The 22,897-nt window shown below is 35.1% G+C and overlaps 2 protein-coding genes across 6 annotated transcripts in view; both read right to left on the minus strand.

Annotated features, from left to right (window-relative positions):
* The window catches only part of PKD2 (polycystin 2, transient receptor potential cation channel), a 922,997-nt gene that overhangs the window by 662,750 nt on the left and 237,350 nt on the right, over positions 1 to 22,897 (minus strand). The window lies entirely within an intron of this gene.
* The window catches only part of LOC122793391 (alcohol dehydrogenase class-3-like), a 67,772-nt gene that overhangs the window by 41,869 nt on the left and 3,006 nt on the right, over positions 1 to 22,897 (minus strand). For 2 of the 4 annotated variants that reach the window (XM_044061366.1, XM_044061362.1), the window contains exons 1-3: positions 4,265 to 4,375; positions 4,056 to 4,157; positions 1,687 to 1,867 (exon numbers count right to left, since the gene is read on the minus strand). In XM_044061366.1, the coding sequence (XP_043917301.1) occupies positions 1,687 to 1,867; positions 4,056 to 4,157; positions 4,265 to 4,360 (379 nt within the window). In that variant the 5' untranslated portion in view covers positions 4,361 to 4,375. Of the gene's footprint in view, positions 1 to 1,686; positions 1,868 to 4,055; positions 4,158 to 4,264; positions 4,376 to 6,069; positions 6,166 to 22,897 lie in introns of those variants that run through there. The other 2 variants (XM_044061363.1, XM_044061364.1) reach the window with 2 other exon arrangements.

A 22,897-nucleotide genomic window follows, 5' to 3' on the forward strand; every position in this document is an offset into this window, starting at 1 on the left:
GACTGACCTTGCGAGTGGAAAAAGGGAATATATATTTTATAAATGGAAGCAGAGGAGGCATATTTGAGAAACAGTATTCCACACATCAAAACCCAGATCAGTTTTCAACTGCAGTTTATATTTTATGCTAGTTGTGGTTTCATTTCATAGCCATTATCTAGCAGATGATTAGACTTGTGTAAAAGGACACCTCTAGTCTATGCAAGTGCATCCAGGCTCTGTAGACTATTTGGATAAAATTGTTTAGATTCTAGTTTTTGGCTCTGCTCCTGAGCCACTCCAAATCATGTTCCAGCCACCATTCCCAATCATGTTCCAGCCAGTTTCCATCCTTGCTCAAAAGTGTAGGTTAAATCATAACATGGTGAAATGTGTTAAAGACAAAAGTACTTCAGTGGAGTTTGGTGTCCTGAATGGTCTAGCTTGTGTGGCATAGCATTTTACAGTTTATACCTATGGCACAGGTTTATGGGCAAACCTATGGCAGAGGTTTATGGTCAAACCCTGCATGGTTAGGAGGAGTCTTCAAAAGGTGTCCAGCTGGTAGATTACTTTGGAGATGTGCCCAAGTCTGTATGGTCCCCACACAAGTCCCAACAAGGATAAAAATCTTGATCATTCTCAGTGTGAATTGGCATTTGATGAAAGTCCTCAAAACACTACAAAGTGCAATTATCTTAATATGCACATGTTGCAATGCAATTTTCTCCTGCTTGATGCACTGTGGCTGTTCTTGAGCAGGGCCATTTTCTCTTGTAGCATTGCTCTTCAATGTGCCACAGTCAAGTGGCAAAAAATATTTTAAGGACTGTAAAGTGCAGACCCCCCCCCCAAAAGTTCAGGTTCCAGGTTACATGTTTGTCCTGTGATAGACTCGCCATATCCTGTTGAAGACATTCCAAGGCAATATAACTTGGAAAATGCCCCTTTCTGTAGGCATTACCAGCTGTGGAAGGTACCCATGGGAGTCTTCCCAAGATGCACACTTTTCAGCAAAGAGCATGTATAGTACACCTAGGGTGAAAACCTACTCAGATTCCATCATCCTGGAGGATGCATTTTTACTCCCTCCTGTTCAGATTTAAAGATACCAGTTGCCTGCATCAATGACTGGAAACTAGCTTTGATCAGCAACTCTGCTGTGCTGTTTCTATCCTTGGTCCATTCTTCCTTTACACTTGTTATTTCTAGGAGAAATTATAAGCCACTCAGATTAGATGCTACAGTTATGGATTCACTGAAGCCACCCAGGCCATCCCTTCTACACAGCTTTTGAGAATCTCTTGCAACTGTCTGCCACTTTTTTGCTACTCAAAATAAAGTTACTGATCCCAGACAAGGGGTTAATGGAGAACAGCCACACTTTCTGGAGATGGTGCTTTAATGTTTGGGGATAATATACCCATTTAATCTTTCAGATATACTGTAGTGGAGAGGGGAGGTCACCATCTGCTTCTAGACACCCCTGTAGTACTATATCTTCAGGATCCCCCACCCACATTTCCTCATCTGAATTTAAGCATCTAGTCACTGACAAGTCATATCTACTCATTTCATGCACACAAGAAAACAAAGATAGTACCTCTACAGCTTCTGCAAGTGATAAGTTGCATGTAACTGGTGTGCTTGGAGTATTCAGTGATAAAGTTACCAATAAAACAGATACAGGATTAAGTAGTTTCATACCTGGTTTAACATTAGTTACACCTTCACCAATGCTTTCCACAATTCCTGCTCCTTCATGGCCCAGGATCATTGGGAAGGTCCCCAGATTCACACCAGGTAGAGACATGCTGTCTTTATCTGCAGGTTCAGCAGTACAATGTAGTCCATGGGCATCAGTGTGGCAAACTCCAGTGGCTACAATCTGCAGAACAGCAAGTATTTCACAAGTAGGATACAAGCAATTCATTGTGTTTGGAAATTTAAACAATGGAAGTTTCATTAGTATATCAGTTATCTTAATATTTGCATAGGGAAGGATTCCTCTAAAGCAATTGCCACAGTAATTAGAGAGCTATTCAAAGCTAATTAAACAGGCAGAGACTCTAGACTTATCTATGCTGATAAATAAAAGCTTACATTTACCTTTTTACTTGCATCTTCAATAGAAGTGTTCCACTGATTGCAACCAGCAGTTAATTTACATGCATAGGGACCTTAATCCTGCAGAATACTTTGTCTTTTGGACCCCACATATACTGTGGTATATACCAATGAGCCCTCTCAAGATGGCCTAATACAAACAGAAATCCCACAGAAAACAGAACCAACCAAGAACAGACTCCTGGTATGCTTAATAGAACCTCCAGGTTTTCTGAGCAGTCTAAAGGTGGCAACCCAAGAAATTTTACAGCTTTGGATGCTCTCCATTTCAAGACCAGATGTCCAGACATTTTAAATCACGATGTACAGCCAATTCCACTTGAAGTCACCAATACTATATCCTAGCCCACATTACTGTACAGCTACAGTTAGTGCAATAGGCAGCTTGGTACTGCTCAAGAAAAATCAATGGATCATGGAGTACAATTTTAAGTTACTTGGTTGTGGAAACAGGAACAAAGCCCTATATGATAAGCATTCCAAATGGTGCTGGAGTGGTGTTACAGAAGCTTAGTAGCACCGATTTGTTGACCCTGTATACAAGGCACATTTGGAAATCTAACTTCTGCAGGTCTAATTTTATTATCTGTGGCAGGATTATAAAATCACCATGACTAACATTATTGAACCACGATCACAGTTAAGTCACCTTTGTGACAACAGCATAATACAAATTTAGGATATAATGAATTGTCTGCCCTCTCCCCTTAGCAATATATAGCAGGCAGTTAACTTGAAGTAGCACTCCTTAGCCCCATATCACATACCTGGTGCCAATATAAATCCAGACAGTGTGCAGTGTACATTGTGGGCCATCTCCAACACCCAGCTAGGTGTGCTATTATCAACTCAAGCTGGGTCTACCAGGGCAGTCCTTCAGAGTTGCCAGTCATTTCAGTCCAAAGAAAAGCAAACTTATACAAATATGCATTAACAGAGCCTTTTAAAATGCTGTAGTCCTGGGGATATGAGCAATGGTAAATGCTGCGAAAGTTAACTGCATGAATTTCCATAGTACAAAGTTAGATCACAAGCCACATACCCAAAATATGGTAAGAAACCATATGGTTGAATATCAAGCTAACTTATTCCCCTCAAAGCCATCCCTATGAACAGCTTTAAAGTTATTTATTCTGTCATTGTTGACTAGGGTTGTATTTTTTTGAAAGGGTGCAGAGGGAGGAGGAACTTCATTACTATAATCAGAACACTGAATTCATGTAAAAGCTGCTCCCATGGACCGAAATGGGTAGCATGTAAAACATTTGTACTGGTCAGAATATCGCCATTAGTATTTCAGTATGCCCAATTGTCTTCCCTCATAACTAGTTATGAGAAGACATTGAGTGCAGTGAAAACCTTCACCTCCCAGCAATTCTGAACTATGAAGTTTCCCCAACTCTTGCTGCCCTTGTCAGATAAGGACAAAACAGTTACTCAAGACACTTGTGGGTCAGTACCAGGCAACACAGTTTGCACTTCTGAAGTGTAAAGGATTCCAAAGTTACTGCTGCATGTGAACGACAACCAATATTTGAGAGATTATATCTGCATATTTAGTACCCATAACTAAAAATTACTCCCCTTCAAGCAGCCAACCATTTTATTATATTGGAATCCCCAGCCAACCATGCATTATATTAGAATCCCAAATACAGTTTTTTGGGTGGGGGAGGTTAAGCACTAGATAGGATTTTAGTACAGTTGAACTGCAATTTTAAGTCACAGCACCCAGATATGGTGCTACAGGTCACCCCACAAGTGTTTACTCCATCTAAGTTTACAGGAGGCATACAGCTTGCATAAATGAAATACAGGTTAAAGTTATGTTCTAACAGAAGAGCACCAACTGATACCACCAATACTCAGTTTGATCTGAAATTCAATCCACAAGTGTGAAGACATGGATATACACTGGAAGAAGTTTCAGCTACAGAAACAAATCTTACCTTAATACGGACTTCATGAGCCTTGGGTGGAGCAACCTCTATTTCTTCAATAGACAGAGGTTTGTCTGCTTCCCAAGCAACAGCAGCCCTGCATTTTATAACCTGTTACAGGCAGTTAAAATTAAATACAGTCAAAAACTAAATTACCATTACAGTTCATTAAACAAAGCTAATGCCAAAATCTGTTCACAATATGCCTTGTACAGTACCTTGAGAGGGTTTGGTTTAGAGTAAACCAAATGTTTGCAGGGATTTAAAAGCATGTGAATACAATCACATCTACCAGAAACTGCTTTAATGAACATTTCTTAAACAATAGCTAAAAGTTGGAAGTTCTGCCTCATGTAACATTTAAATTATAAAGGCTCCATTACAACTAGAATCTAGTCAAGCCAACTTAAGGACAAGGGTAGAATGTTAGCTAAACTGAACCCACATTCTAAAATCTTGAACACCCTTGACCTCTGAGGCAGATTAGCTTCATCACTTGCCAACAGCAATATAGTTTATTCAGGATGAATCCCTAACACTACTGCTGCAGAAGAGAAATTCCAGAAAACACCAGGATGAATCCCTACCACTACTGCTGCAGAAGAGAATTACCAAAAACAGTTTATACTTCCAGCAAGCACTTAAATGCAACACCCTTATTCTGTCAGATGCAGTGTAGTCCTCCCAAAATCCCCTGAATCTTTAAGCTTTTCCTGCTGCACCCATCAGCTCCTTACAGGGAGCTAAACCATCTGAGCAATTTGCTTTACCCAGACAGTAGCTTTGGACACAGAGACCCAGCACTTCTGCACACACAGTTCCTCCAGCTACAGCACTTTAATGCATGCTAGACAAACCCTTTTAAAACACAATCAGGGAGCCAGTCAATTGCAGGCAAAGTTAAAAGCCCATAACACTGGTTTACCAACCTAAGCCAGAGTATTTGGTAAAGCAAGACTGTGTGCAGTCATGTCAACCTTTCAAATGGGACCCTATTATAATCACACCCACTGTCAAAATACTGTTTCATTCAAAGTTAGAAACCCAAAATGCTGAAAGATAAGGCTGCACTGCTCTGATGTTGCTAGAAACAAGAGGCTTCCTAAGAATTACTACTGGAACTTCCAGCTAGCTATACAGTTAGTTAAGCCATTTCATGTTTAAGTCAGTTAGGTTTACTCCACAGGAAGCAGAGATCAAAACTATACCTAGTGAAGCAGATTTTAAAGTTTATAGCAAACAATCAAGACTTTGATTGCAGCAACAATTTACAATACAACAGAGTATTGTTAGTTGGGCCAGTAAGTCAGTCAATCTGTTACTAGACTAGTCCAGGCTTAGTCAATACTTACTTTGACATTACTGAATTTACTTGGAACTTCAAAACAGTCATTAATTTTTGAGACAAAAATCTGGTCAAACTGCAATATTTCACACTTGAGGCAACTTGCACAACTATTTAGTCTCCTCCCCCATTCTTGATCCCACTTGTACCCCAAACAAATTCATTCTTAGCTTCAAGAACTTCCAAGTACCCTTTCTAAGTAGGCTTTCATCTGCTTCAGTTACACTTAATGCAAAAAATTCTCTATCCATAGTCCTACCATCTTAGTTTTGTAGGATCTCCTCTCATAGTTTATAAGGAATACATTCTTTAAGACTTTCACTTCACTACAGCTAATGAAACAAAGGGGGAAGGACAGAAAAGGAAACTAGCATTAGTAAAGTATTTACTACAATTTATAGCTAGTAATTAAAGGAAATCCTTAGCAGAGAATAACATTGTCATGCACCTTAGATACATGAAGTGTGTAAGTAGCACAGTCTGATCTAAAACAGGTGAAAACCAGTAATATAATCTGCTGGAGTAGTTACTTCACCTTACATCATTACACTTGACACAATACTAAAATATAACTAAACCTCAAACAACCTTAACTGTAAGCCCCCAAACTAAGTTTTCCAGAAGCTAAGCACTCTATTACAAAATACCACTAACAAACAAAACAGAATTGTATCTTACTGTGCCTGCAGTATCCATATTATTCAACCTCTTAGTACACCTTGCTATTAAAAAGTGCAACAATCACTCAGTAAACTAATGACACTTTCTCTACATCCTCTATTTATGTACTGCAGGCAACAGCCTCTGATTTCTGCCCCTCCCACCTATAATGATAAACAGCAGTTTAATAGCTGATCAAGAGACCCTCAGATTAATACACCATTAAGGTAGCTAGGCAAAGTCGTTAACAATGATTCTTAAGTTGTAACATGAAAACACTGCATTGGTTCTCTGAAAGTGGATTTAGGGCTGCCCTCTTAAGATCCCCAAACTAGTTTTATTATTACAGAAACAAAACCTGTAAGAAGACAATAATCAGTGAAAGTTTTGTAGAATTGTATTTCATAGAGTCATAACTTTCTGTAACAATTAAAGTTACAAAGTACTGCTTGTTCTAAAATTGTAGGATATTTGCCATTTTTCTCATCTTTAGCAAGACATAACTGTCCAAACTGGACCTGTCTGGCAAAAAAAAAAAAAAAAAAACTAACTGAAAGAGCAAAATTTTATTTTATTTTATTTATTTTACATTTGTTGACCGGGCTAGTCTAGCTGGACATATATCCGTTTACAGTAGAGGCCCGGGGAGAAAAGCTCCAGTATAGATAAAATTACAGTGATTTATAACAATTTAAGAATTTTCTTAATAGATTTATACAAGGTAGAAGAGAGGATATCTATAACATTTAAAAAATATTAAGTCAAGTTATACAACAAAAAATAAGAACTACATACTAAAGTTAATAAGAAATATAGGCATCCCTTAGGATTCAACTCTCAACTCCAGAAAGCATCAGGTAGGGCCAGTAAGGGGACAGGAAGGAAAAATAATAAGGCGTATTGAGACGTACTTTCAATCGGGATTGGTACAGGGACATAGCCATTGAGAAGTAAGATGTGCTTTGATTTGTCTTTTGAACAGAGAGGTGGACTGTAGAGTAGCTATTTCTTGAGGGATTAGATTCCAGTGTTTCCCTATGGAATTTGAAAATAGTGCATCCCCAGCTTTATTATATGATTTAGTTATGGATACTAGAAACTTATTGGCGGAACGAAGTGTGTTTAGGTTCTTATATGGAGAAATAAGTCTAGCCAGGCTTGGAGTATTTTCAGGGAAATTAAGGGTTTTATGAATGATAAGTAGTTGTTGGTAGAGTAGGTGGTTATTTAGTTCTAGCCAATTTAGTTGTTTCAGGTTGTGACAGTGGTGAGTTCTAAGGGGAGTTGCATTAATGAATCTAGCTATACTGTTATAACAGGTTGAGAGTTTATTGATGTTATTTTTAGATAGTGTGGTATATATAGCCGAAGCATAAAAAAGGGTGGAGAGCAGGTGGGTCTGTGCAATGGTTTTTCTAGCTGCTGGGGTAAGGTAGGGTTTAATTCTATAGAGTGTCCCAATTTTTTTATTAACAGCTTTAATAGTACTATTAATTTGGTCATCAAAGTTAAGATGGTTGTCAATGGTTACACCTAATAGTCGAGTGGTATTGTCAGGGTTAATGCAGGTAGAATTATCTGAGGTGATAGTAAAGAGAGGTGTAGGAGATTTGCTAGTAGGAGTAAAGAAGAAGCTTTGCTTTTTTGGGATTAAGGAGGAGGCAGTGCTGCATAAACCATTTTTCAACGTTATGAAAGGTTGTTTGGGTGATGGACTGGAGAGAGGAAATATTAATGGCAGAGCAGATCAATGTCGAGTCATCTGCATATTGGATGCAGGTTGCTTGTGGTACATTCAAATATAGGTCATTAATAAATACTGAGAAAAGAAGGGGTCCAAGGATAGATCCTTGTGGAACACCAACATTTACTGGGAGTAGAGATGAAAGGTTGTTTTCCCAAAGAACTGCTTGTTGCCTGTTTTCAAGATATCTTCTAAACCACTGTAAAGTATGTGAGCTTAAGGAGAGGTTGTTAAGTTTTTCAAGGAGTATGTTATGGTTAACCATATCAAAAGCTTTTGATAGATCTATAAATAGAGCAGATGAGAGAAGGTTACTGTTTCGATTTCTATTTATGGAGTCAGCAAAGGACAGAAGGGCAGTTGTAGTACTGTGATGGGGCCTGAAACCATGTTGACAGTCAGCTAGAAGGTTGTTTTGAAGAAGGTAGTTAAGAAATTGTTTGTGTATACACCTTTCCATTATCTTAGCTAATGGGGACAGTAAGGCAATAGGACGATAATTGGATAATTCCGAAGAAGGGCCCCCTTTATGAAGGGAATTATGTGAGATATCTTCCAAACTGAAGGGATTTTCCTTTCAGAGATGGTCCTATTTATCAGAATAGATATTGGGTGATAGATAGCTTTTGCAGCAATTTGTAAGTATTCAGAAGGAGTTGGTCAGCCGATGGGGTGCGGTTTTAGTTTTAAGAGAAGCTTATATATGATAGAAGAGGCGACAGGTTGGATTTGAAAGACATTAGTAGAGGCTGGAGAGGTATCATGTGAGGATGCAGTAGGTGTTGGTAGTGAGTTTGCTAGTGTTAGAATGGCTTCTGTAAAGTAGTTATTAAAGGCATCTGGGATCTGAGTAGAGGTATTAGGGTTAAATCCTGAGGGGGTAGGAGTAGTAGAATGTCCTGGTTTAAGAAGGTTATTAATACCTGACCAAAATTTTTGAGGGGTATTTTGTGTAGTTTTTTGAAGGTGAAGATAAAATTCCTTTTTGTCTCTAAGAGTGTCTTTCTTGGTAGTATTTCTTAACTGTTTGTAGAGGAGATGGTCGGATGGAGATTTGGTAGCTTTCCATTTAGCCCAGGTTTTATTTCTCAGGATCATTTTTTCTTTTGTTTGCTTAGTTAGCCAAGGGGCAGTTTTGGCTCTTATCCTAGTAGAGTGGAATGGAGCATGATAGTCAAGGATTTGCAGAAACTTTGTGTTAAAATAGTTAACTGCTTCATTAAGTTCAAGGTGTGATAAAGGTGACCAGTCACATGCCTGTAATTCAGTAAGGAAGTTATCAGGGTTGAAAAATCGTTTTGAGCAGCATCTTCTAAGTTTATGCATATTAGGAATATTCAGTTTTTGTCTGATCACATATGTAAGTGTGTGATCACTAATACTATCAGGAAGTGTACCTGGAGTATAGTTACTGGGGGCGTTATTAATTAGAATCCAGTCCAAAATTGTTTCTTTCTTATTTGGTTTATGGATTCTAGTTGTAGTTGTTATTAATTGAGAGTAACCATGGAGATTAATATGGTTAGTAGGTTGCTGGGCTGCACAGGTTTTCCAATCAATGTTGAAATCACCAAGTATTATGGTTTCTTGGGGTAGTTGGTTGGACAGAGAACTGAGTAGGTTTTCTAGCGTTTGGGTATTATTACCAGGGGGAAGGTACATACATATTAGATAGATTGCTTTATTGTTGTTTATCTGTAGCTTGATTGATAAAATTTCTGATTTTGGGCTTGTTAATGGAAGTTCCTTAAACTGGGTAATTTGTAGGTTGGATTTATAAATAATGGCTATACCGCCACCTTTCTTCTTTATTCGGTCATTTCTAAGTATGTTATAGCCAGGAGGGGTGATTTCCTGGTCTAGAGTAGAGGGTTTTAGCCATGTTTCTGTTACACATAATATATCGAATGAATGCAAGTAAAGGAGGGCATGAAGATGGTGGATTTTGTTGTTCATACTTCTGATGTTGATGTGAGCTATTAGAAGGGAATTGTTAGCTCTAGAACCAGATGCAAGAAGAGGAGAAGAGTTTAAGTTTTGGTTATGATTGCTTAGGGTAGAAGGACCGGGATTAGGATGAATGTCACCATGTAAGAGGAGTTGATGATGGGGAGATGATAGTACTTTAAGAAGTTTGAGGCAAATATTAAGAAATCTTTTGTTAAAGTTGAGGGTTATGTGAGAAACCCTATGATATTTTGGCAGTAGATAGTTGGAAGAACAGGTAATGTTACTATGTTTAAGGGAGCTAAAGCTAGATGAAGGTAAAGTTTGCTTTAGGTGAAGGTTTTGTTCATAGAAAGTGTTAATTTGCAAAGAGGTGATATAGTATGATAAAGAAAGAGAGGTTAAAGTAATAGTGGAGAGTAGAGCATAGATGAGAAAGGCTTTTAAAGTTTCTAGAACTTTGTATCTCTGAAGAGAATCTTAAGCAAAACAACAGGGGTTCCCAGCTCCTTTTATACATACACATATTTGCCTTGAGAATCAATGCATTTCTTTTCTTGTTAGCCCTTATATAAGACTTGTGATGGTAGCCGCCTTCTTACAAAATTAGCCTGCCCCCACCTCATCATTAGCCTTTCCTAGCCCTTACCCGAGGGACAGGAGCAGAGTAAGGACATTCATCTGAGGCAGGACTAAGGAATGGGCATCGATCTTCATTCACCCTCACCCCCCTTATTGCTGGGTTAAAGTCTGCATGGAGGGAATGAGGCAGGCAACAGCTTAGGTCTGTGTACAGGGCGGTGAAGTTGAATGAAGGTACTGATGCAGAATAGGTATGTACAGGTGGTGTGCAGGGGGCTTCTGTGAAGAAGCTGCTTTGCTACTGTTTCTTCCTTTCCTTTCCTGCTATTGAGGTTATCACTTTTGCTATGGTTTCTGTCTTTGCTAAGGCTCCTGGTGGTCTGATTCTGTCACTGTTTATATGCAGTGTAATTTCTGTAGTGGAAACTGTCATGGTTTTTCCCTTTAGTGAGATTCCTGATGGAATAAATAATGGTGTCTTCCACTTGCATTGTAAATGCCATGATACAAACAGCAGTGCTGACTCAGCATATATTACAGATTGTTCTAGCATTCTTTTTACCACGGTCTTAGTAATGAGCCTTAACATAGTGAGGAAAACAGTGACAACCCTGACATGATGTCAGAAGCAACAGACCTGGGGGGCATGGCCAAGGATGAACACAGGATAGCAGCAGATTTCTTCAGCTCTACCAACATAACTACACTGACAGGAAATAATTACTTTAAAATTCAACTAATGTAATAATTTTCTTTCTAAATACGTTTGGAATATCAGTATCTTGAATAATATCTAAAAAAGAAAGAAAATTTAAATAATTTTCCTGTCAGAAATCATCTTGGAAATTTCTCTTTCATCACCTCTGTTCAGAATGAGTACCAGTAAGGCTAACAGTCAGGATTCCAGCATCAAGAAAGAGCTTCAGTCTTTACTATCAACTATTCAGCAACTAACAACTAAAATGGACAGACTGGATGTTAAAATTGATAAATTTATAGAAAAAAACACAAAACAAATGGATTTGTTACATCAAGACTTACAACATCAGAAAGCTCAGATTACAGGTATAGAAGAGACTCTTAATGATATGGACAACAGAATTCAGAAAGAAGAACTTAACATTGAATTTTTACTGAAACAGAACACACACCTTCAATCCAAACTTGATGACCTGGAAAACAGATCCAGACGCAATAATATTAGGATTTTTGGACTGCCAGAAAATATAGAAGGTAACAACATTACTTCCTTTTTAAATACTTGGCTTCCCAAAACTTTAGATCTGTCAGAAGCATTTTCTTTTGGTATTGAAAGAGCCCATAGGTCTATATCTAATTCTAATACTAATAAAAAGTATCCTAGATCAGTTATTGTAAGATTTTTATCATCTTATGACAAGGAGATGGTATTAAAATCTGCATGGGCTAAAGCACCTATAAAAATTAATGAGGCAACTGTGCGTTTTGACAATGACTATTCTTCCTTGGTAATAACTAAAAGAAAAGTTTTTTTGCCATTAATAAGAGAGCTTAAGAAAGCACAGTTCAAAACTCATCTTTTATTTCCTGCCAAACTAAAAATCTTTTTACCTGATGGCCATAGAATTTTTGAAGACTTGGACTCTGCTTTGCTGTATATTAAAAAAAAAAAAATATTAGATAAAATAGAAGATATGGAATGGGCAAGTCCTTCGCTAAAGAGGATGGCAACAGGAACTTCTTGGAAGACTTCGGAGAAGCAAAAAAGACTAAAAAACAAATGACATGTTCTATATTTCTTTGAACTCTTTAATTACAGTTACTACATTTTCAGGAAAGCCACACATATCTTAAAGATTTATTCAAAGTTACTTTTTTGTGTGCAAAGAACTGTTTTTGTTTTATAAATAATCAAACTTTCTGAGGAACAAATAACCTGCTATGAATCAACTTGTTTCTCTTTGTGATAGAGACCTAAGGTTAGTAATTTGATACATTTCCTTTCTCTTCTTGTTTTAAATAATGGCATTCTCTCTAAACTATGCATTTAGAGAGGGGTGGGGGAGGGCAGGGAGAGAAGTTTGATGAAAAATATGGAATAAAGGGAAAAATAACTTATTAGTTCTTTAAAATTATTTATGCTGTTTAAATACTGTTGCTAAATATTATACCATGACTTAACTGCTTATACATGATTTCTAATAATATGTCATGATATAATTGCAATTAATTAGAACTAAAGTAGTTGTAAGTAATATGTCTCGTGTTCAAATTTATTAAAACAAACAGTAAGTAATATATCTAGATACTTTTTGTAGGTCCCTTTTTTCCTTTCTTTCTCTCTCTCTCTTTCTCTTATATATACAGTTATATGCTTCTGATAATACTGATATATGTATGTAATAAGATCTGTATGAGAAAATGAAATGGGGCATATAAAAATAAGTTGTATTTATGTTAAATAACTGTAGGCTTGGTTTCACTGTCATAGAGACTGTAATGACTTGTAAAATACTTCGAGAAGGTTTTGCACTGTTTAGATTCATTTGTATTACAAAATGAATGTCAGTCACTTGCTTTTACTAAAATTCCCACCAGAATGTTATGGGAGACAATCTGGGATGTGGGTTTCCTCGTGAATAGTGTCCTCGAGTCGTTTTAAAAGCTTCAACACTCAGAATACACGCAGAGAAGCTGAAAGCAGCCATTTTGAACTTTGACCCCTGATTTCACACTGACACATCGCAGATTCAAGAAGTATACTGTTTCAGGAAGTAGAACTGCTGTAAATGCGACTTTGTGATGAAAAACGAACTTTATGACACCTAAATGTGAGTTATTCTTTATAACAACTTACTTATTTAAGATGTAATTTATAAAATATAAAAGTTATAATGATTTTAAATGACTTAGTATGCCATAGTAAACAAGTGAGATATTTTAGAAGGCATAGAAGGTAAAACACATATACACTTGTTTTTGAAAGCTTCTATGGCTGCAGCACTTTAATGTCTATAAATACTTATGATTTAAACATATATAATGTTATAAATCATTTGCCTTGACTAACTGACAAGCACATGTATCATTATGATTATATTTAAGAAGAAATTGTCATGTGACATATTTTAAAGCTGAAGTTCAGATATATAGAATACAGATGGCTTTCATCACAATGATTTATGTATTACTAGGAATTAACATTGCTGTGCAGTATGATCTTTTAACTTATGCATGAGAATAAATATTTTATTTAATTGGCAATAATAAATATGAGAAGAAAGCTTTTGGTGCAAGTAATTTAAAGTTTTAAAAACTGTTAACTGCATTACTATGGCAGAAAGTGGGAATACCCTAATATAAGTAATGTCTGAACCATAACAGCCTAAGATAATATATGTTATTGAATTCAAATGAACATAAACATATAATAAGAACTTATTCTTACAAACTTTTAATAAACTAACATATAGAAATTCCCTTTTTTTCTCTCTCTCTCTCTCTCTTCTCTGCTCCCATTATCAAGATTGTTAGAATGCTATTTTGATTATGAGTGTATTATACAGAATAGATGTACATAGTAATATGAGTTGTTTCTAAATGTTCTTATATGTTTATATGAAGCTGTTTTATAAATTGTTTTGCTCTGTTACAATAGATAATCAAATTAAATGAGGTTAACTTTAGTTAATAATAGTTAGTATCGAATTAATTTGGTGGCAGCTGAGGTACTGCTGCTTAGGATAGGGGGATAATTTGAGTGGTATGTGCTACTCGAAGTTGGAGTTTTCAACTCCAGGCTGGGTGCAGTGTTTAATCCAAACATTATTTTCACCTGATTATTGTTGTATGTATATAGTTCTGACATCCACATCACATTTTATAAACTCATTGTCACTACAAATAAAAGTGAAACTTACACAAAATTCCATAAGATTTTCATTAAATACAGCTATAATTAATGGAACACCTAAAGGAGGAGATATAATATCACTTATTTTGTTAATTGTTATTCTGATTATATGTCTTATATGTTTATAAAAACTAAATGGTATCTCTAAAAGGAATTTCTTTAAACATTAATGGATTGAATAACCCATGTAAAAGGGCAAGTTTAATGAGATATATTAATTTGCATAGAGCCAACTTAATATTCCTTCAAGAAACACATCTACTGAAAAAGGATATAGATAAATTAGCCACTGATAAATATACAGTCTTGGTTAGCTCAGAACACACACAGAAAAAAAGAGGAGTGGCTATCTTATGGAATAAAAATATGCCCATACCTAAAACTATTAAGTCTTATAAAGATGATAAAGGAATGTTTTGTATGGTTACAATACAGATTAATGGGAAGGTATATACATTAATCAATGTATATTGGATACCAGGAATTGGCATTAATACAGTGAAACACCATCTTGATAAGATCATATCATTTTCTATAGGAGATATTATTTTAGCAGGTGACTTTAATTGTATCCTACATGAAAAGATACTACTACTATAGGAAAAGGAAAATTACATCTAATGCAAAACATTTAAAGGATTTTATTAATTTATATCATTTGAATGATATTAATAATCAGATAGATTCTAAATCATTACCATACACTTTTTTTTCTAACAGATATAAAACTTATTCAAGAATAGATAGAGTCTTTATTTCTAACTAAATGGTAACAGACTTAATTAATTCCAAAATCATTTCATGTCCTATATCAGATCATAATTCAATTGTCTTTGAATTTATGGTAAAAAGTACTTATAATGTCCAGATCAAAAGAATACCAGCATACTTAACTCAACTAAAAGACTATAAAGATTATATACTTACAGAAGGGCAACATTTCTTAGACTTAAACACTACACCTGATGTCTCCATTGTTTATATTTGGGATGCTTTAAAATCATATTTATATGGACAAAGTATCAGATGGTATAATAATAAAAGGAAATCTTGGGACAAGGAATTACTAGATATTAAAAGCAAATTAGACTCATACAAACATAATAATAAAGAAAATATTATGGACAAAAAAGTAATTGAGGAAATAAATAAATTAAATGAGAAATACAAAGAAATTTTAACCCATAAAGTCAAAATAACATTAGAGAAATATAAGTTTTTGTCTTACTCAATAAGTCCCAAATACTTACATAGACTTAAAAATAAAACAAAAAGGCTGAATAAACAAAATCATATCAAAGACATTTTCTCTCCAGGGAAAAAGAAGAATGTTTCTAGTTTACCAGAAATATTAGATGAATTTAGAAATCACTTTCATAAAATTAATCATAATAACATTAACATGGATCCTAAAGATAAAATAAAGAAATTTATAACTACAAACATGAACAAAAAACTTAACAAACAACAGACTAAACTAATAGATAAAATATTTCATATACAGAGGTTATTACACAAATAAACAAACTTAAATCAAACAAAGCACCAGGTAATGATGGTATTATACCAGAGATTTATAAAATTCTTCCTAAAAGTACTTACTCATTAATACATAGGGTTTTCATTTTAGCTCAAAATGAGTTAACAACTCCCCCATCCTGGCAATACACATTTATTTCACCAGTTTAAAAACCCAATAAAGACCCAACCAGATGCACTTCATATAGACCTATATCATTACTTAATGTTGACTATAAAATGTTTATGAGTATTTTTGCTGATAGATTAAATATAATCATTCCAGGCATAATAGATATAGATCAGACAGGTTTTATTATAAATAGAAATACTTTTGATAATATAAGGAGAAATTTAACGTTAATTGATTATGCAAACAGGAAAAAGAAAGATTTAACACTTATTAGTCTTGATATAAGTTCAGCATTTGATTCAGTAAGTTGGGACTACTTGTTTATCTTACTGAAGTGCACACATTTCTCTGATGCATTTGTAAATCTAATTGAGCATCTATATAAAGGAGCATTGACTTACATTAAGATAGGAACATATGTCTCACAAAAAATACCCATATTAAAAGGTACAAAACAAGGGTGTCCACTCTCTCCACTATTATTTACTTTAATAATGGAGCCTTGGGCTAATTTGATTAGAAACAGTACTGATATAGAAGGATTTGATATAAATGAAAATACAATATCTAAAATTCAACTTTTTGCTGATAATGTTCTAATTACATCAGCAGGAACTAACTCTTCTATGCAGTCCTTATTTAATAAAATGATGGATTTTAGAAATATCACTGGTTTGATATTTAATGAAGAAAAAACTAAAATATTACCAATATACACACGACAAAATGTTCTCATTAATGATTTTAACAAATATATACCCAACTCAGGTCAGATAACTTACTTAGGTATAATATTAACTAAAGATATCAAATCTATTATACATAATAATTATAGTACCTGTCTTCTTAATATACAAAATCTTTTCAATAGCTGGAACAATATGTTTTTTACCATGGAAGAGAGACTCACAATTATTAAAATGATAATATTCCCTAAGATATTATACTTAATACAATCAATAATACTCCCACCTACAAAAATAATTATTAAGAAATTGAATTCACTAATGTTAAATTTCTTATGGGCACCTAATAGACCTAGGATTGCATTAAAGAAACATACTAATAGCTGGTCTCAAGGGGGCATTTCATTTCCAGACTTTAATTTATATACTATCTCTTCTATTATAAAAGTTGTTACTTTGTTAATAGATCAGTCATATGTTGCAATATGGAAAGATTATTGGGAACTAATTAGCATTCACTTCATGAAAATCTCTTTAATACATAAAAATATTATTGTAAATAACCCCATGTTATGGTTACTAAAAGAATTTTGTACTTCATCTATTACACCAAAATATATAGGTAGTTACCCATTAAACATTATTATCAGTTATCGTAATTTTATATTTATGCATCCTAAGTATAAGGAATGGAATTTTATCCTATTCCCTATAATGTATACACAAGGTATTCTTTTATCAACCACCTCTGAAAGAACTCTTTTAGTCACAGAGAATGATTTAAAGTATTGGTATCAGTTGCTGTCTGACAATAAAGTAAAAAATTTAGACTTCTTAAAGCAAGAATTTGATTTGAGAGAAACATGTTGGTTAGCGATTCAGACTTTTAGACAACATCTTATTAATAAACTTGATTTAATGTCTTTAACAGTTAAAGAATCTGTTCCAACTCTGATTGATTACTTGATATTAAATTTACAACACAGGGTTTCTGATAAAGGTAAGCTCTCACACATACATAAAATTATTAGAGAAGAAACTCATTACAGTTCAGATACCTATTGGAATTATTTCATTTCCATTAATGGTGAATCACCAAAACAACAAGATAAACAATATATATTGGAATCTGCTTATAAAACAACTTCTTCCATTAATTGGAGACTTTTTACTTGGAAATTTTTACATAGATCTTTCTATATACCTTTAATGATGAATAAAATAAATAATAAAGACAACATATGTAAGAGATGTAATGTAGAAATAAATGCTGATTGGGCACATATGTTTTATGACTGTATAAAATTGAAGGAATATTGGAAGTTAATCAATGATTTTTTGCAGGCTCTTTTCACAGATAATTTCATTGTCTCTAAATCACTTATATTATTTAACACTCCTGTTCCTAAAAGTGTTAAAAAAGTTAAACTTCCCTTATTATGGTCCATTCTAGCAGTGGCTAGAAAAATAATAACCAGAAATTGGATTTCAGATACTCCTCCTTCATTTAATGAATTTAAAAATGTTATGACTGAAGTGTGTCATATGGAATTGATGACAATAAAATCAAGAACTACTAGAAAAATATCTTACTATATTATATGGGATACTTTACAAAACCTGTTAAAAAAATCTTAGTTTCAATAGTAAGACATTACAGTTTAATCAATTGATTTGATTTGTAGTGGATGTCTCTGTAAATACTTTGGTTATTTTATTAAATGTTATAACTATTTACATTTTGTATAAGATTGTTATGATATTTATTTTGTATGTTAAAAACAATAAACTTGTTTTAAAAAAAAAAAAAAAGAAGCAACAGACCTGGTAGCCTATCGTAGGGTGAAGTTAGAACTATATCCACCATTTAGAGCGACCATTGTGACAGAAAATGTGTCCGGATCAGATATCATTCCATGGGAGTAAGTCCTTTAATTTTGTCACTTTCTCCAAAGTCAGTAACATCATAACATTAATGGGACTGTGGGGATGGCGGTTTAATTTTTTTTTTTTTTAGTTTGTGATCTACTGTTTGGTGTTTGTGGAGCAGTATGTGTTTCTTAGGTTTTCTGGCTGTAAAGATGATACAGTGGTGATTTAGATTTGTAATCATTTGAAACGCACTGACAGTTCAGCTGTGTTGTAATCAGCAGTCTTGGGCTGCATCTGGAGTGCAGGAACAGTGTTCCACTTGATGGTGTGTTCACTTGAACCATGACTGCAGACCATGGACTCTGTTTAAGCAAAGGTTGTATGCAAGGGATGAAGTCTCCTCCCACAAGAGATAGATGGAAGGCTTATCCTCTGCAAAAACTCTTTTCATCATGTTTATTGCATTCAATTTTGTTGGGATATCAGTGCTATTTTTTCACTTTTGGTAGACATTGTGTTTGTATCTATGATGTTTTGACACAATATTTGTTGTAGATTCCGCGCTAGAATAGATAATATGCAGAGTTATGTCACAGCCTGAGTGTATTTTTTGTTCTACATCATACCCTATTGGCTCTTCAACAACTTCAGGGTACACTGACCTCTTCAAACTGTGTATCGGTAAGCTGTTAATCTGAGTATTTAAAATGACCACTTTACCAACTGTCCTTTGGATTCCCTTACTTCCTCCAGCTCCAGTAGGTACTTTTGGAGGAGTAATACATGAACTGTAGTCTTCTACTCCTGAGTTTCTTAGGCATCCTTATCTGTGATCATTTGCAGAAAGTATTTCATTCGGTGATGCATGAGTTTTTCTTCAATGAAGACACTATCATCATCAGGTGTTGTTCTATCCTTGTCACCTGTTAGGAGCAAGACATCATCAGATGTTGTTCTTGCCTTGTCACCTGTTAGGATCAGGATCCTTAAGGTATTTCTCATCTGTGGCCACTTCTGAGACCTCTGCATCAGCTGTAGGAAGGGTCTACGTGCATCCAAGCCCCATATGGCCTTCAGCCATTTCCTTCCTGCTCTTTAAGTATTGTTCCATATTCTGTCATAGCTGACCAGTCACTTCTCTAAAAGATCTGAAACCTTTTATTGACAAAGAAATTGGACAAGAAAGGGGAAAGAGACAGATAAAAAAGGATAAGGGGAAACGTAGGGATGGAGGGTGGTAGCATGTTAAATTCGGCTAAAATGGCAGATGAGATGGATTATGGCTTAAATACCAACAGTACACTAGTCAGTGACCAATTCACTGAAAAAATGCATCAACTAAACCCAGTTAACATTAGTCTGCTAATTAGCTTCAGAGGCCTACTTGCACTTACACAGCTACCTAATACACTCACACAACCCAAAACACACACACATTTAACATACTTTTGGCATGGGGATAAGTTAGTCTGAGGTCACAGTTACCTTGGGGTGGGTGCCACTCAGGACAGAAAGTCACACAAATATTCATCTCTCATACTACTCAACTCTTACACAGCTTGCACCAAACACACCTTATATACTGTTCTATTGTTCTGACCATTCAGTTCAAAACACTTTCATCCAGTTGTATTGACCATCCTATTTACAAACACACACACTGCGGACCCATTCTTCATTCACACTAACACACCTTTGACCACTCATGCTAATCACTGCTTATACCCACTCAAACTGCACTCTCAAATTAAGCAATAAAAGCCACACACTTTCAACCATTCACTCTCATTCACCCCAAGCTTATAATACCTAATGAATCACACATATGTAGAAAGTTTAACAAAGTGCTCCTACACCAAAGTGCATCCACTGATCGACCTTGTGTTTGTATAAACCAGATACTATAGAAGCAACAGTGATGTCCCACCTGTGCACAGTCTTGATGACTATATATAATCAACCAATATTATAGCTGCCAAGAGTGTCACTCTGATGTAGGGATTTTGATGAGCTGCATTGTATAAGACAAGTTATGATAAATAGGTACACATTGTAAATTCACCCTGGTCTGCTTCCTATGTCCCTAATGGACAGAGGCAGCCTGTAAATGCTTGACCTCTCATGCTCTAACTTGTATATACCCTAAAAATCTCGGGCACCAAAAAAAAAAAAAAACTCACTCGATACATATGTCAGGCATGGCCAGATTTCTAAAGGCCATTGTCATGGCTAGCAGAGTACATACCTATGAACATCTGACTAGACAGGGTTGTTATCACTGTTTTGTCTTCAAGCCTATTTAATGTAATAATAAAACTCACTTGGAAAGTAATCTGGAAGCCTTTATTAGTTACTGGGAGTTTTGGACATTCAGATCTGATGACAAAATACTGACCTACGGCTGCAGACTAATGGGTGCCTCACTCTGGCACTTGGACACGATCCTCCCAACATAAAATGTATTGGGGATTTATGACTAGTCAAGAATGAGATGAACATGATCAAGGATGAACCAGGAAGTGGATCCAGGAATGCTGATGTTAAAATGTCAGTTTTAAACTTCTTATACCACTTTTGTAATAATACTGTAATAGTGTTAATCACATATTTTGAAATGTAGCTGCCAATCTGGAAGGTTATAATACCAGTGAAGGGTTATTAAGTGAAATGTTATCTGAATTGTATCATAACAAGACGTTTCTATGAGACGTGCGTATCCCAGAATGTAACTATCTACCCCAAAAGGTAAGGGAAAGTAATCTGCTTCTGAAAATGGGAGAGTAAAAGAGTTCTCTATGTGTACCATTAGGTCTAGTTTGCTGACATTACTGTGGAGTCTATAAGGAAAGCTGACAGAGCTGACAGCAGTTACATTTATTTCATGTCTTTGAACAAGTGTTACATTTTCACTTACTATACCCCTTCTTAATGAATGGTGAATGCAAAACAGGAATAAAATAACTCTTGGGATACTGTGCCTATTTTTAGATCATGATTTCTATTTTAACTGCCATATAGGTAATCAAGGAATATATAAAGTCAGCAATTGATTGATTTGTATTTGTTAACTGGGTAAGTGGGATGGTCTGTTAACCCTTTTCACCCATGACCTATGCACCACTGGGCAGCATTACAGTGACATACAGATGTAATAGTATACAGATTTCAAATGGCAGAAGTGATAATCCATGATTTACTGTAGTCAGCAGATAATCTAGCAATGGACAATAAATTTATATCATCGATAAAGACAACATAGAACACTTAGTTACACTAAGCTTTATAGTTTTTGTTATAGAATTTTGAGAATATTAATTGTTTTTAAATGAATGCATAATTACTGTGTTTATAATGCAATTACTTGACTCATTTCAGTTTAGTCAGTGTCCCTTAAGCATCCAGTGTTCTTGAGAGATCTGCATTAATTTTCTCTTATAAGACAGTTTAGCATTTCAGTTTTGATTTAAATGTTACTAGAGTTTGTTGACTTCTAATATTGTGGAATTTTATTCCAAGATTTTGGGCTTACTTAGGTAAAAAAGCTTTCTCACATATTGTTAGTCTAAAAAGGGTCTGTTATAAAGGACAGAAATCATTATTGATTCTGTGACAGTAGCTGATTATTCTTTTTTTTCAAAACAATTTTATTGATTTTGATTGTAACAAATTATAATCAATCACATAAAATCATGAGAGATAAAGAAAAAGTGTATGTAAGTGTTTATAACATATATATGTCTCATATGTATATATATATATATATATATATATATATATATATATATATATATATATATATATATATATATATATATATATATATATATATATGGTTCTACCTTACTAGATCGACATGTTAAAACAGCGAAAACGACTTCACTGACGCCAGAAGATCGACAAGGCAGAAGACCGACGGAGGAAGACACCGACGCTGAGAACACTGCGATGGGGAAAGGATGTGTAAGTATGTGGTAGTTACGAACGTTAGGGTGCGAGTAAGGTAAGTGTGCGATGTTGGCAGTGTGTAGGGGTAGGGGTGGGATAAGTGAGTTAGGGTTAGGGCGCAGGTTGGGTAAGGGTGCGAGTAAGGTAAGTGTGCGATGTTGGCGGTGTGTAGGGGTAGGGGTGGGATAAGTGAGTTAGGGTTAGGGCGCTGGTTGGGTGAGTGTGCGATAGTGATGGACCTTAGGGTAAGGGTTTGGGTTAGGGTTGTAGATAGTTGTGTATGTATGGGTTAGTGTTGGTTTGTAAGGATTTTGGTGTGCTTGTGTTGTGTGTGTGAGTTTTGGATAGGGGATTTGTTTTGTTTGTTGGTATGATGTGTCAGTGTATGAGGTGTCGTGTTTGTGAACTGTCAATCTTCTGGCGTCGGTGAAGTCGTTTTGCTGTTTTGACATGTCGATCTAGTAAGGTAGATCCATATATATATATATATATATATATATATATATATATATATATATACATAAAAA

The sequence above is a fragment of the Protopterus annectens genome, chromosome 2.part0, assembly GCF_019279795.1.
Source record: "Protopterus annectens isolate FY-2018-M chromosome 2.part0, PAN1.0, whole genome shotgun sequence".
Lineage (NCBI taxonomy): Eukaryota > Metazoa > Chordata > Ceratodontiformes > Protopteridae > Protopterus > Protopterus annectens.